The 13256-nt window shown below is 47.2% G+C and overlaps 1 protein-coding gene across 1 annotated transcript in view; it reads right to left on the bottom strand.

The window, feature by feature from the left end:
* The window catches only part of LOC102297691 (cadherin-2), a 102120-nt gene extending 89804 nt beyond the window's left edge, over nt 1–12316 (bottom strand). The window contains exons 1-2 of the mRNA XM_042222074.1: nt 12121–12316; nt 3432–3570 (exon numbers count right to left, since the gene is read on the bottom strand). Of these exons, the coding sequence (XP_042078008.1) occupies nt 3432–3570; nt 12121–12156 (175 nt within the window). The 5' untranslated portion in view covers nt 12157–12316. The remainder of the gene's footprint in view (nt 1–3431; nt 3571–12120) is intronic.
* Nucleotides 12317–13256: the final 940 nt, after the last annotated feature.

Here is a 13256-nt window from a genome sequence, read left to right as displayed (position 1 = left end):
CACACACACACACACACACACACACACACGCACACACACTGACTCACACGCTGGTCTGGCAGCAGCTGAACCAACTTTACATGTAACTGTTTATTTTTGGGTTTTTTGTTTCTTTTCCACTGAAATCTGCGCTGCTGTTTCCTGTAAGAACTAAATGTGTTGTTCTTTCCACCTCGTTACCTGAAACTTGGTTTAGGAAGCACGATTTAATTTTACAACTTTTACAAAGAAATTAAAAACACTTTGCCCAGCTTCAGTCAAAGCCATCCTTTGAGGAACATCACAAAGTCAAAATTCGAAGCAAATATGTGATTGTAGCTGTCGTTCACTGAGCTGTAGGTTTTATTTTGGGGGAAGTCTGTTAGTCAAACCAAAGGCACAGGATCCTGTCGGACTCCCTGCTCCGTGTCTCTGCTTTTAGTCTTTACTTCTCACCCCTTTCTCTTTCTAACCTTCCCTCAGACACTTCATTTGTCTGGCTCTTTATTATGTCTCTCGCCTCCATCTCCTCATTAATCATTCAGTCTTCCTCTGCTCCAATTAAATAATTAAAAGCACCCAGAGCCATCACTTTTTATCCAGCAAAGATGCCCTCCACACAGCTCAGTGGTGCCTTTCATCAGCACCACAGCCAAATGCTCCAAATATTGTAATCAGGACTTTCAGTAATTAAGGGCAGAAAATGTAAAATACTGTTTTTGAAAACAATCAAATGTAAACGCTGCTGTCTTTGGCTGATCACTGACCTCGTGCTCTGATAGGCTGCCACCTTCGTGTCTAACAAACTGGGACAGTAGTTATGTCAGCTGGTAGCTTTGTCTCTGATATTTAATAATGAAACCTTTCTTCAAATCAGTGATTTAACATTACAAACACAAAACGATCTAATAATAAGAATAATTATATTCAGTAATTATATTCAATAATAACTGTTCGTCGCCAGAACCACACAGTTTTTTCCAGTTGCCAGGAAATCAGACTTGAACATGGCAGCAACAGAAGCAGCTCATCAGCTCATCAGACACACGAAGCTTTTTGACAGACTACACCAGTGCAGTTCAGTCTGTTTGGGTTGCACCTACCAAAACTAAGACTTATGTCCAATCTGCATATAGAAATATAATTTTAGCAGATAAACCAGGCTGACTACAGATCACTGAGCGAAACCAGCGCAGAGGATTGTTATTATCACACAGTGGCATGTAGAGAGGCAGGGTGGGCGGGACTAAGTATAAAGAAAGTCTGACATGACTAAAGCAAAGGCCGCTGACCTGTTATAAATATGAGAAGTGAAAAAAGCAGTATTACTTGGCCATTAGGGCGCTGACATCATTCCAGTGCCGCATATTTAAACTTTTATTTCCTCAATTTATTTCTAGATTTCATGTGAAAGAAACACTTTTTTGGAGGTTTTGCTGGAGCACAGATCTTTATTCATCTCTGGAGCCACGGCTGCATACAAAGCAGCCATTAGTGTTTGTTACACTGTCTAAAAACACAGCCTCCTGATTTGTCTGCTGACCCTGTGGCCCGCCCCCTCCCCTGCACATCATCACAGGAGGACACACTGAAATGCGCGCTCTTCTTGTTTCTGCAACAGCTCGCTCTCGCCTCGTTACACTTCACAGAGCCCACACATGTCCACCGAAGCACACAAACATGTAGTCGCACACATTCCCACTCATATACACTCACACATACACATGCACAACCACCTCAAAGCTGTGTTATTGTTGGGCTTTTGCCTGCTGCCTGGCTGCTCTGTTTCAGACTCGCTGTAACACAACGGACACTGATTTATTTCCAGCAGAGGAAAGTGTCTCTCTGAGCTGTTTCCTACTTTCACAGCGAGCGCTGCACTGTCCACAGTTTTCTCTCTCGGGCTGAAGAGCATCTCTGCAACACAAAGCCAGATGACACTTTTACATCCCACAGATCAGCTCCTCTCTGAGCTCACACACCACCCTCATCAGAGCTGAACTATATGTGCCATAAGTCAAACACAACTCTTACACTTCTCACTGCACTAAAATACTAAATTACAGGCATCATCCTGTATGCACAGAACGAGCCGACCAGCTGGCCGACTGGACATTTGTGTGGAGCATTTCTCCCAGTTTCTAAAACGAGCTTTTCTCAAACAGAGACAAACATGCGAGCAGAGATCAAGCTCCAGTTTGAACATTGATCGACCTCGAACCCAGCAGAACATGACTGAAGCCGTATCCAAGCAGCTGCAGCATGTTTGTCTTCTGTTAGCGCAGCGAGGTTAACATACATAAAATAAACAAAGAGGTTACAGAGTTACTAATGCTCTGTTTGAAAGAAAATACAGATATATGCAAAGCAGCTCCATATCACTCACGGAGGCCATGCACAGCACCGTCTCACAACCCTGCTGCTATCCTGTGCTTATTGACCAACCTGCTGCTGATACCCCGGGGCTCGGTCAATACAGATCGCTCCAACCGCTCTGCCACACAGCACAGATGAGCAGCATGCTCACTTATTCTGCTTGATCAGGTAAACAACACCGGGCCATGCAACCTCTCTTTGTGCAGAAACTACAGGTTGACTTATACAGCATGGTTTGGAAGGACTGCAGGTACAACGTGAAAGTGAAAAACATGTTACAGAAAATGGACAGAAAACCTGCCTGGAAGCCAGAAAGTAACAAAGTAACATCACAGTATTTTCTTAACTTGTGCTTGTTTCAAACCTCTCCGCTGACCACTGCTTTAGCTTTCAGCAGTTGGTTGATAGCAGGTTAAAGACAACAGATGAAATATTTCCCCACTATGTGCTCAACTGGCTGAAGTTTCAGCTCATGAGCTCAAGTCGACCAAAGAACAAAAATCGTCCACTTTCTTATGTTTAGAGCGTGGCACGAGGCCGGTGGGATTTCCAACAGGAGAGCACCAAATCTAAAGTAGCGACGACAACATTTAACCAACAATTAGCTTAATCTTTTCCTGTGGCTTAAAGCTGTGGAACTGTGGGTTCGGGGTGAGATCAGAGCTGTGGGGTGAGACCACCACCTCCTCCAAGTTTTCCAAAACCAGAAGAAGAAGACTGAAACATTCAGTGATGGTTTTACACTAAAAACATCAACAAGAATCCATTAAATGCTCGAGTCACAGTCGAGTTTCATCACAATGCTGAAATCAGATTAAGGCAGACTGGGGCACACACATCCCCCTCAACAGGAGGCCCATATCGGCTCAGTATATCAGTCTAATCCACACTCAGTCTTTGCAAAGGTCAGTCCTCTCCAAGCTCCATTATGGTTCAAATATCAGCAGGACTCTTAAGCAACCCCCACCCAACATCAGGGGATTATTACTGGAGTTGTCCCGAGTGTGTGTGTGTGTGTGTGTGTGTGTGTGTGTGTGTGTGTGTGTGTGTGTGTGTGTGTGTGTGCGAGCACTGACCGTTGCAGACAGCCTGTCCCTTCGCCAGCTCTGGCTCCATCTCGATGATGTATTCCTCCTGTGTAAACCCCCTCGTGCATGGCAACGACCCCTGCTTGCTTGACAACGACTGCTCGGCCTCTCCACCCACAACCACCGCCTAAAGACGAGGAGGGAAAAGAGAATAAAAAGAGCTGTTTGCATTTTAGATTGCATCTTTTTACCCCTTCGACCTGGCAAAAGGATGTTTTTCTCCAGAGCATGATTCAAACCGACCCAGGAGAAAATCACAGCCGTTTTAAAATGACTTCTCTTTTCCATAAATCTGTGGTCGTTCATGAAAATGACAGACACCAATTTGTTTCAGAAGACTTGTTAAGCATGAATTTAAGGATAGAAAATGTAATTAGCACAGACCAATTATCTCATTTCCCACATTTCCTTATTGGGGTTTGTTTTCCTTGTCTTGCGATGTGGAGGCGCAGAAGAAGAGCCGTGCGTCAGAGGGAAATAAACCCAGTGCATCACCGGCCCGAGCCAACAGAGCTTTATTAATCACTATGAAGCGCAACAGACAACTGGGTCAATTAATTTTGATGATAATTAGCGTCTAGACTTTTGTCTCTCCTGTTGTTTGAGCGTTGGCCCAATGTGACCCCCCCACCCCGTGTCCCACATACACACTGACGCACACAGACACACACACTCCCAGTCCTGCACAGAGAAAAGCATCTGTTGTGTGGGTTCTTCTGTGATTAAAGGAATAAAGCCAACAGGGTGCTGTGATTCGCTTCCACTTAACCCAAAAATTTAAACTCTCGCGTCCTCGCTGCCCATCCTGCCACGTTTGGAAGAGCTGGGGGGGGCTGCCTTTTATCTGTTCCCTTATTAACATAAGTAAGGAGGAAGTACACATGTGCTTCTGATGCTGTGTCTCTGCAGAGTGCGATTCAGTGGTCACATTAACAGATCAGGCAAAACGTGCAGCGGAGAAAAACTGGACAGAGGCCACTCCAGGACAGAGGGGCTGATCTCCTTTTTTCCTTCTAATTCCCGGTGATCCATTTCCTGCTGGGTGATCGCTCCTATGTCTGGAAGTCCTCTTTGTTTCTTTGCTGTTGTGGGGGTGGTTGATGTCATGCATGGCTCACCTGAAAGGACTACAAATGGGTCTTTCTGTGCAGTTCAAACAAAATTTGCTTCCACAGGAGGAGAACTGTGTACGAATGCTTTGAACTGTCCAAGCTGGCGTCTAAGCGTCCACACCACTGGGGTGTATCGATATGTCGGGGAGTTGATTTTTTACTTGGCACAAAAGGTAAAAGTCAATACAGTTTGTCTGATGCTCCTTCTTCTTCCCCAGAGTTCCCCAGAGATGAGTCCTTTCACCACTTTTGTTTTATATACAATTGAGTGATGGAGCCTTTATGGACACGTCATGAAGCGCACAGATCATTTTGTCATTGTGTGTCTCTTCAAACGCTGTAAAACAAACCAGGATCCAGTGCTGGGTGACCACGGTCTACATAAATGTGTCTACACCATGGGAATGTCTCTTATTTACAGCGGCAGTTGGACTGTAAATGGACAGAGTGCAACATGTTCAGACGTCCCCACAGGACATTTTAAGAGAATGCAATCAGGGAGGAATCTGATGCAAAAATACTACGTTTCCCTTTTTGGGATTATTTTGGTCATAAACCAAACACAAGCAGGAGCCCAAACATAGCAGGAGATGAAGCCTCTGCCTGGCTCTGAATGGATTACCAGAAGGAAGGGGGGGGTTAACTTACTGTATGCTGCTGAGTGATTTGGATGCACAGCTGCACAGTTTTAGTTCTAAAATATGACTTTAAATTGATGTTGCTGTTAATGTAAGAAAGAAACTCTGATGCAAAGACCAGCATTCATTTCTTTCTTGCCTTGACTCGCTTCCCTTCAAAGAGGCAGTTGGTTGAATGTGCAGCAGCACTGAAGCCACAAAGAAGGCCCAATCAGACCCTGCTGATCCTGGTCAGTCCGCTTTCAGTCTGCTGAATCCATCTGGTCACAGATGTAATCCTCCAAGATGCAGGACCAACAGATTTAAGACCTGATTTGTCCCTCCTGCTTTTGGCCTTTTCAGAAACCTGATGTAATCCCATATTTTTAGTGTGTCGATTGTTGATGATTATTTTATTTACTGCCTGCAGTGCAACAAAATTGCCTCTTGTGGGTAAAAAAAATCAACTTGACCTTGAATCAACCAATCAGTCTAACAGCAGAAAAGTAATCAGCAACAATTCATCAAAAAATCTAAAACTTTTCCAGTTTTGTAACCGTTTTCATTTTTAAATGAAACATTGTGAAAACAGCTTCGTGTCATTGTTGGAATCTTAAACTGACGGCTATTAAATACATAAAGCTATCAATGCGTACACAGAGGAGGCACTCAGATTAATGGTGAATGCACGCTCAGTGAGAATCCTCCTTTAACATCTGACAGATCTGTTGTGTCACATTGCTTTCGCAGACTTTACTGATTAAGCCCTTCATGTCACAACTCATTGTTTGGGATGCAGCGTGCAGTAATTACAGCCACAGCAGGTATGTGACAAGGCATACGAACAGTCAGCACGAGGAGAGGGTAGCTTTCTGAAATGACTTTATGTTCTAATGCCGGTGGATGATGCTGTCATTCTGGGAACAGTCATCAAGGGGATGAAAAACTGAAGCAGCTCAGCAAACAGACACGCTGTAAACCTCTGAAACCCTCCTGCCCTCTTTATCAGAGTCAAGGATGCGATCACTTAATGCAACTCATCACCTCTGCTGATGATGGCAGGTAATCTCACCTGGTACAGATTATATTATCACTGACAGGAATATTATGATCAAAAGGAGAGAAAAGGAATCAGGTCGAGCTGAATGGTCTTTACTAATTGGCGCTGACACTGAAGATCATTTAAGAACAGAGCGGTCCATCAATGAGACGAGTGTTCAAGCAATTAACAACCTGACTGATAATCTGGGCCGATGCTCAGCATTTTCCACAGTTATCTGCATTCGCTTTGTTGCTAAACTTGTCTGTCCACAGTCCACTCTGCAGTCTCTGGTTTAATCGGCACTGAAAGCTGTTTGTGCCACAGAAACATATTTTCAGACGAGACCATCGGTTGTATATAACAGACGGCCGCAGCCCAACTCTGCATGTTGAAGCCTAAATGTTTTGGCTGCTGCCATGTTGCTTTTTCGACGCCAGCAGTGACCATGTTTAGCTGACCGGGTGCAGTGCTGATGTATCGGGCTATGCTAGCTTCATTAGCAAGCTGCATGCACCATAAACTGCACGGGTCCAATGTTCAGGCACAGATGCCCGCTAACCATCGCCGAGCAACAGGCTAACACAATAATATCATCAGAGTGCAGCACAAACCTCTGGGCTGGCTGTGCCACACGCGAGCAACATTATTTTACAAAGAATCATTAAAACCTGCCAGCGAGCACTAACAAAGCACAAAAGCAGAGACGACCAGACTGAAGGAAACCTTATGCCAGCACACTGTTCAGTCAAAGAAGCCACGCCCACAACTCTAAGTCTTTCCACGTATAAGAGAAATATTCCAACTACTGTATATTTATTATACAAAATAAAATTCATTTTTAAAACCGAAAGTTCTTTTGAGCCAGCTGTGCATCATTTTAGCAGCGTTAAACTGTTTAACATGGGAGTCTGCAGGGACTCATGCTGCAAGGACTCACGCTGCAGGGACTCACGCTGCAAGGACTCACGCTGCAGGGACTCACGCTGCAGGACTCACGCTGCAGGGACTCACGCTGCAGGGACTCACGCTGCAGGGACTCACGCTGCAGGGACTCACGCTGCAGGGACTCACGCTGCAGGGACTCACGCTGCAAGGACTCACGCTGCAAGGACTCACGCTGCAGGGACTCACGCTGCAGGGACTCACGCTGCAGGGACTCACGCTGCAGGGACTCACGCTGCAGGGACGCACGCTGCAGAGGACTCACGCTGCAGGGACTCACGCTGCAGGGACTCACGCTGCAGGACCACGCTGCAGGGACTCACGCTGCAGGGACTCACGCTGCAGGGACTCACGCTGCAGGACTCACGCTGCAGGGACTCACGCTGCAAGGACTCACGCTGCAGGGACTCACGCTGCAGGGACTCACGCTGCAGGGACTCACGCTGCAGGGACTCACGCTGCAAGGACTCACGCTGCAGGGACCACGCTGCAGGGACTCACGCTGCAGGGACTCACGCTGCAGGGACTCACGCTGCAGGGACCACGCTGCAGGGACTCACGCTGCAGGGACTCACGCTGCAGGGACTCACGCTGCAGGGACTCACGCTGCAGGGACTCACGCTGCAGGGACTCACGCTGCAGGGACGCACGCTGCAGGGACTCACGCTGCAGGGACTCACGCTGCAGGGCTCAGCGCGGACTCACGCTGCAGGGACGCACGCTGCAGGGACGCACGCTGCAGGGACTCACGCTGCAGGGACTCACGCTGCAGGGACTCACGCTGCAGGACTCACGCTGCAGGACTCACGCTGCAGGGACTGCACGCTGCAGGGACGTCACGCTGCAGGGACGCACGCTGCAGGGACTCACGCTGCAGGGACTCACGCTGCAGGACTCACGCTGCAGGGACCACGCTGCAGGGACTCACGCTGCAGGGACTCACGCTGCAGGGACTCACGCTGCAGGACTCACGCTGCAGGACTCACGCTGCAGGACTCACGCTGCAGGGACGCACGCTGCAGGGACTCACGCTGCAAGGGACTCACGCTGCAAGGACTCACGCTGCAGGGACTCACGCTGCAAGGACTCACGCTGCAGGGACTCACGCTGCAGGACTCACGCTGCAGGGACGCACACTGCAGTCTGCTCCAAGTGGCCACTTAAGGAACTCCAGACTTGGCACCTTCAAATCTGACAAATACATGTGATCAAAACTGTAAAGCTGTGGATATTATTATACTACCTCCAGATCAATGCCAGTAAAACCAAGGAGCTGGTGGTAGACTTCCGCAGGCACAAGCATTCTCCACTGCAACCACTGAACATCCAAGGTATGGACATTGAGGCTGTGGACAGCTACAGGTACCTTGGTGTTCATCTGAACAACAGACTGGACTGGACTCATAACTCAGACGCCCTCTACAGGAAAGGGCAGAGCAGGCTGTACCTGCTGCGGAGACTCAGGTCGTTTGGAGTGGAGGGCCCACTCCTGAAGACCTTCTATGACTCTGTGTGTGGCTTCTGCTATCTTTTATGGTGTGGTCTGCTGGGGCGGCAGCATCTCTGCTGGGGACAGGAAGAGACTGAACAGGGTGATCCGAAGGGCCAGCTCTGTTCTTGGATGCCCTCTGGACCCAGTGGAGGTGGTGAGTGACAGGAGAACGGCGGCTAAGCTGTCATCCCTGATGGACAACATCTCCCACCCCATGCAGCAGACTGTGACAGCACTGAGCAGCTCCTTCAGTGGGAGACTGCGGCACCCACGGTGTGGGACGGAGAGATTTCGCAGGTCTTTCCTCCCCACTGCTGTCAGACTCCATAATAAAGACTTTAACTGATACAAACACACACATCCACATATGCAATAAACTAAGTGCAATAATCTTTTCTGGCATCGTTGTATTTTTACTCAGTTGTATATAGCATTCGTATTCTATTTTTATCTTATTGTATATTTTTATTCTATTTTATTCTACTGTATATAGTATATTATTTTATTCTATTCTGTACAGCTGTGTACTGTATTTATTCTTATTGTATTCTAATTTTTGCGTCATAACTTTTGCACTGTCCACTTCCTGCTGTGACAAAACAAATTTCCCACATGTGGGACTAATAAAGGTTATCTTATCTTATCTTATATTCCACATATCTGCTGTTGGTCTCCTCTGATTCCTTATAGTCTGTTTGCCCTAACCCACACACACACACACACACACTCGGCAGGTTGCTCTTAAACAATGATACCTGGTGTCTCAATGAGATTTACTGTGTAAATAAAGGTGAAATAAAAAAACAGACGTGGCTTATCTTCATTAACCGTTCAGCTCGTGGCTGGAGTTTATTATCAGCCTTCTTGTTTTTGATAAGAGGCTCCGATTTATTGTCAGCTGACTGACTGAACAGCGTGCTGTGGAAACCCAGCTACTCCAACCAAACGCTGCACCCACTGATTTCTGGGAAAGAGGACTAATCATCCACTGCTGAAAAGCCGCATCTTCTTAACACCTGACATTACTCACTCACTATTTCAGCAGCTAAAATATATCAAAGGTAACTGTTGGGAAGCAGTAATGTAACAAAGTGTTCTGCAGGTTACCTCTGTGGGCATCTTGTTTTCCCAGTAAAGAGGAGGCCTGCCTCCATTGCAGCTCTTTTATAGGCCATTTCCATACAACAAACAGATGCTGCATATTTGACTTTTTTCCTCTACAAATCTTCAAGCCTAACGTGGGGATGCACTTTCCACCCAAAAGCATCACTCGGCCTCAGTGAGTCAGCGTCCCGTTCATGTAAACACAGCTGGTGCAAAAGATACACCTCTGATTAAAGATGAGTTGATGCGGTGCATCGTTATCCTCGATGAATGCAGAAAGTCTAACACGTCCGGTCCTTCCCTCGTTTGTTGATTATGAGCCTATTTACATATTTCAATATGAAGCTCGCCATCACTTCAAAGTTCTCAGTGAGTCAAGCGTTTAAAGCTTTGCCCGCAGCGAAATTAATCTGCGTCATTTTAATCACAAAGCACAGGATTCGCAAATGACAATAATTTAGCAGAGCCCCCCTCAGGAGGAAAGGTCAGCACACAGAGGGGCATTGTCACAAGGATGGATAGCATTTGTGACACCACAGATAAAATCAAACCCTAATCAACTCGCAAACATTTCTTCCTCCTGGTGTAACTAAAGGCTGCGGGGAACAGGGGGCTCATTATCTCCACAAACTGAGATGATGTTCTGCCTAATGCTGTTAACTGTTTTATCTACAAATAACTGCATTATCTACAAGCCCGTTAACCCTCTACAGTGACATCACTGAATCATTAACCCTATCAGCAGCAGCACCTTCAGCTACATGATCAAAGCCTTGATAACAGCGACAAATTGTAAATGGCCTGTATTTATACAGCGCTTTACTAGTCCCTAAGGACCCCAAAGCGCTTTACATATCCAGTCATCCACACATTCACACACTGGTGATGGCAGCTACATTGTAGCCACAGCCACCCTGGGGCGCACTGACAGAGGCGAGGCTGCCGGACACTGGCGCCACCGGGCCCTCTGACCACCACCAGTAGGCAACGGGTGAAGTGTCTTGCCCAAGGACACAACGACCGAGACTGTCCAAGCCGGGGCTCGAACCGGCAACCTTCAGATTACAAGGCGAACTCCCAACTCTTGAGCCACGATCGAGGCTAGTAGGTACAATTTATTGTACTACTAGGTAACAAAGGCAGACCAATCAAAGGCTTGTAGAGGATTGGAGGTAAGCCCTGGAGAGTGCTGACCTTGCTTTTTTGAGAGAGGCATTGGTGATGGGCTTATTTTAGGACCCAACCTTTGACCCTTTGGCACAGCACTGTCTTCTTCATTGATTTTTTCCCACACAGAAAGGATCGCCTCGTCTTTTCTTTGCCTTCATTAAATCTTGCTGAAGGTGCATTTGTGCGCTTCTTTCAGCCCACATGGAGCCTCGCCTGTGGCAGAGCTTTGCTGCTTTAATACAAATGATCCATAACATCTTCAAAGCATGCCACAGTTAAAAACATCTTCCACGCTTATACTTTTATTTTTCTGAGTATATTAAATAAAAACCACAGATTTTCAGTGTTGCTGCTGAAATGGATGGAAAATGTCAGCAGCAATAAAACACGGTATAAACTGTAGCGTGTGAAACAACACCGGTGCGGTGCTTTAAAAAGTTAAGCTCGATGCTGAATCACAGGACTGTGGATGTTACACGGACTCCTGCTGTAACACCGCACATCAGCTCCCACAGGCCGAGTGACACCACAGAAACAGCATTAAAGGTTAGCATGACTGCGCCTCTGGAGCGGAACACAGCACAGGGCGAGAGCACAGGCGTGGATGCAGCCTGCACCGTGACCCGAGCCGCGGCTCAGACTCTGGCTCCAGCGTTATGTCTGGGCGTGAGGGGACAAATCAAACTGCCATCTTTTTTTTAATGGAGATCGACGCTATGTGACACAGATCCGGTCAGACTAAACTGGATTACAGCTAAAAGTAACGCGTGGTATTCGGGCAGAAGGCAAACGCGGGTGTCACAATGAGCAGCCGGAACAGGGCGACGGACAGCCGCCTGTCACCGAGGATGCAGGGACGGATGATAAAGAGGCTCCTGACTCGGGAGTCTTCACACCAGCAGCATCCGAGCTGAAACCCGCAGCTTTCACCGACACACGGACCGTTACGCAGCTCCTGCCCGGGACCAGCAGCGTTTTCCTCCCAGCAGGCTGAGTGAATCTAAGCGGCTCTTTGGTGAGAATAGCACCGATCACACGAGTACAAACGACGCGGATGGGAAGTGTTTTCTAGTCCAACTGTATTGTCCTCCCATCTGCGCAGAGCGCTCCTCTCTGTCTCCTCTAACCAGCATCACTCTGCTCTGCTGCGGCGAAAATCCCACCGCAGCTCTCCGCGGTTAAAAACAGAGATATTTACCTGCACGGCCGCCATCAGCATCCAAACACGAAGCATTCTGTTCTCGTAAATTTCCTCCTTCAAAACAGGTAGATGTTTTTTTCAGTTCCCGGTAAAACCCGGCGTCATGAGGAGCCTTCCTCCTTGCACCAGCCCTTCTCTGTGTCTGTCTGCTGTACCCGGCTCAGTGGCACTACAGCCTGCCTGGGACTGGCTCTGGGCCGGCCCCTCTGCGCCTCGGTGTCGCCCTCTAACGGACACAAGGTGCACTCGGGTTAAGGATGTTCAGCGGCTGGTGTCAGAACAAATATGCAGCCAGAGGAACAATTCCGTTTCTTTGTAACTCATAACTTGGAGAACAGAATCTAAAAGCAAAGGCACCGCTCGCTGATAGTTTGTGCTACACTAGAAGAGCACAGCTTTGATGGTCTGTAAAGGTGAGCCATCCTGTTTTTAACTATTTGTAGTACTTGTGTCATTAGAAACCTTTTATACTGTAGCCTGGGAAATGGTTAGCCACACAGGACACAAGTACTGGGGTTCTTAATGTGCAGTTTTATTGTCAATGACGACTGAATAAACAAAAAAAATGTCCTTTGACCTTTACTTTAGTCAAACAGCGGCCATATGGACTCGTACTGAACACCGACAGCACGAGAGGTAACGTGGCGAAGTAACAGAAAAAAAGATGCGCCAATACAAGACGAGGAATAAAGGAAATGAAATGAAACACAAAAATACGGCAGTGGCCTCTGTCTGTGCAGAACAAAATACAAAGAGCTAAATCACACAAGGCTCCTTTAAAACTGTGGAAGTGTTACGTTTTTATAAACACATTCCACAGAAATCGGAATACTGGAGCACACAGACGATCTTTGCATGGAGAAATGGCCGCTCCACGCTGCACATACAGGTCCTTTGCATCATACAGAAATACATCATCGTGTTAAAATACTGACGTTTTGCCACTGCACTACAATTATACCAATATGTTTCAATGAGTTATGTGCGTATTTAACAATTCCTTACCATTGTGACGGACCACCAGGCGGCTCCACTCACACCCAAGTTGAAGGGAAGTGTTGGGGTGGAGATTTTGGCGCTTACTGTATGTGAAGTTCTGAGAGTCAGTTACAGTTTTTTACAGTCGCTAACAA

Source organism: Haplochromis burtoni, unplaced genomic scaffold (genome assembly GCF_018398535.1).
Source record: "Haplochromis burtoni strain Fernald_Lab_line unplaced genomic scaffold, NCSU_Asbu1 Contig_5, whole genome shotgun sequence".
Classification (NCBI taxonomy): domain Eukaryota; kingdom Metazoa; phylum Chordata; class Actinopteri; order Cichliformes; family Cichlidae; genus Haplochromis; species Haplochromis burtoni.
Note: the sequence above shows the minus strand (reverse complement) of the source record. Positions and strands in the feature narration are given on the sequence as shown.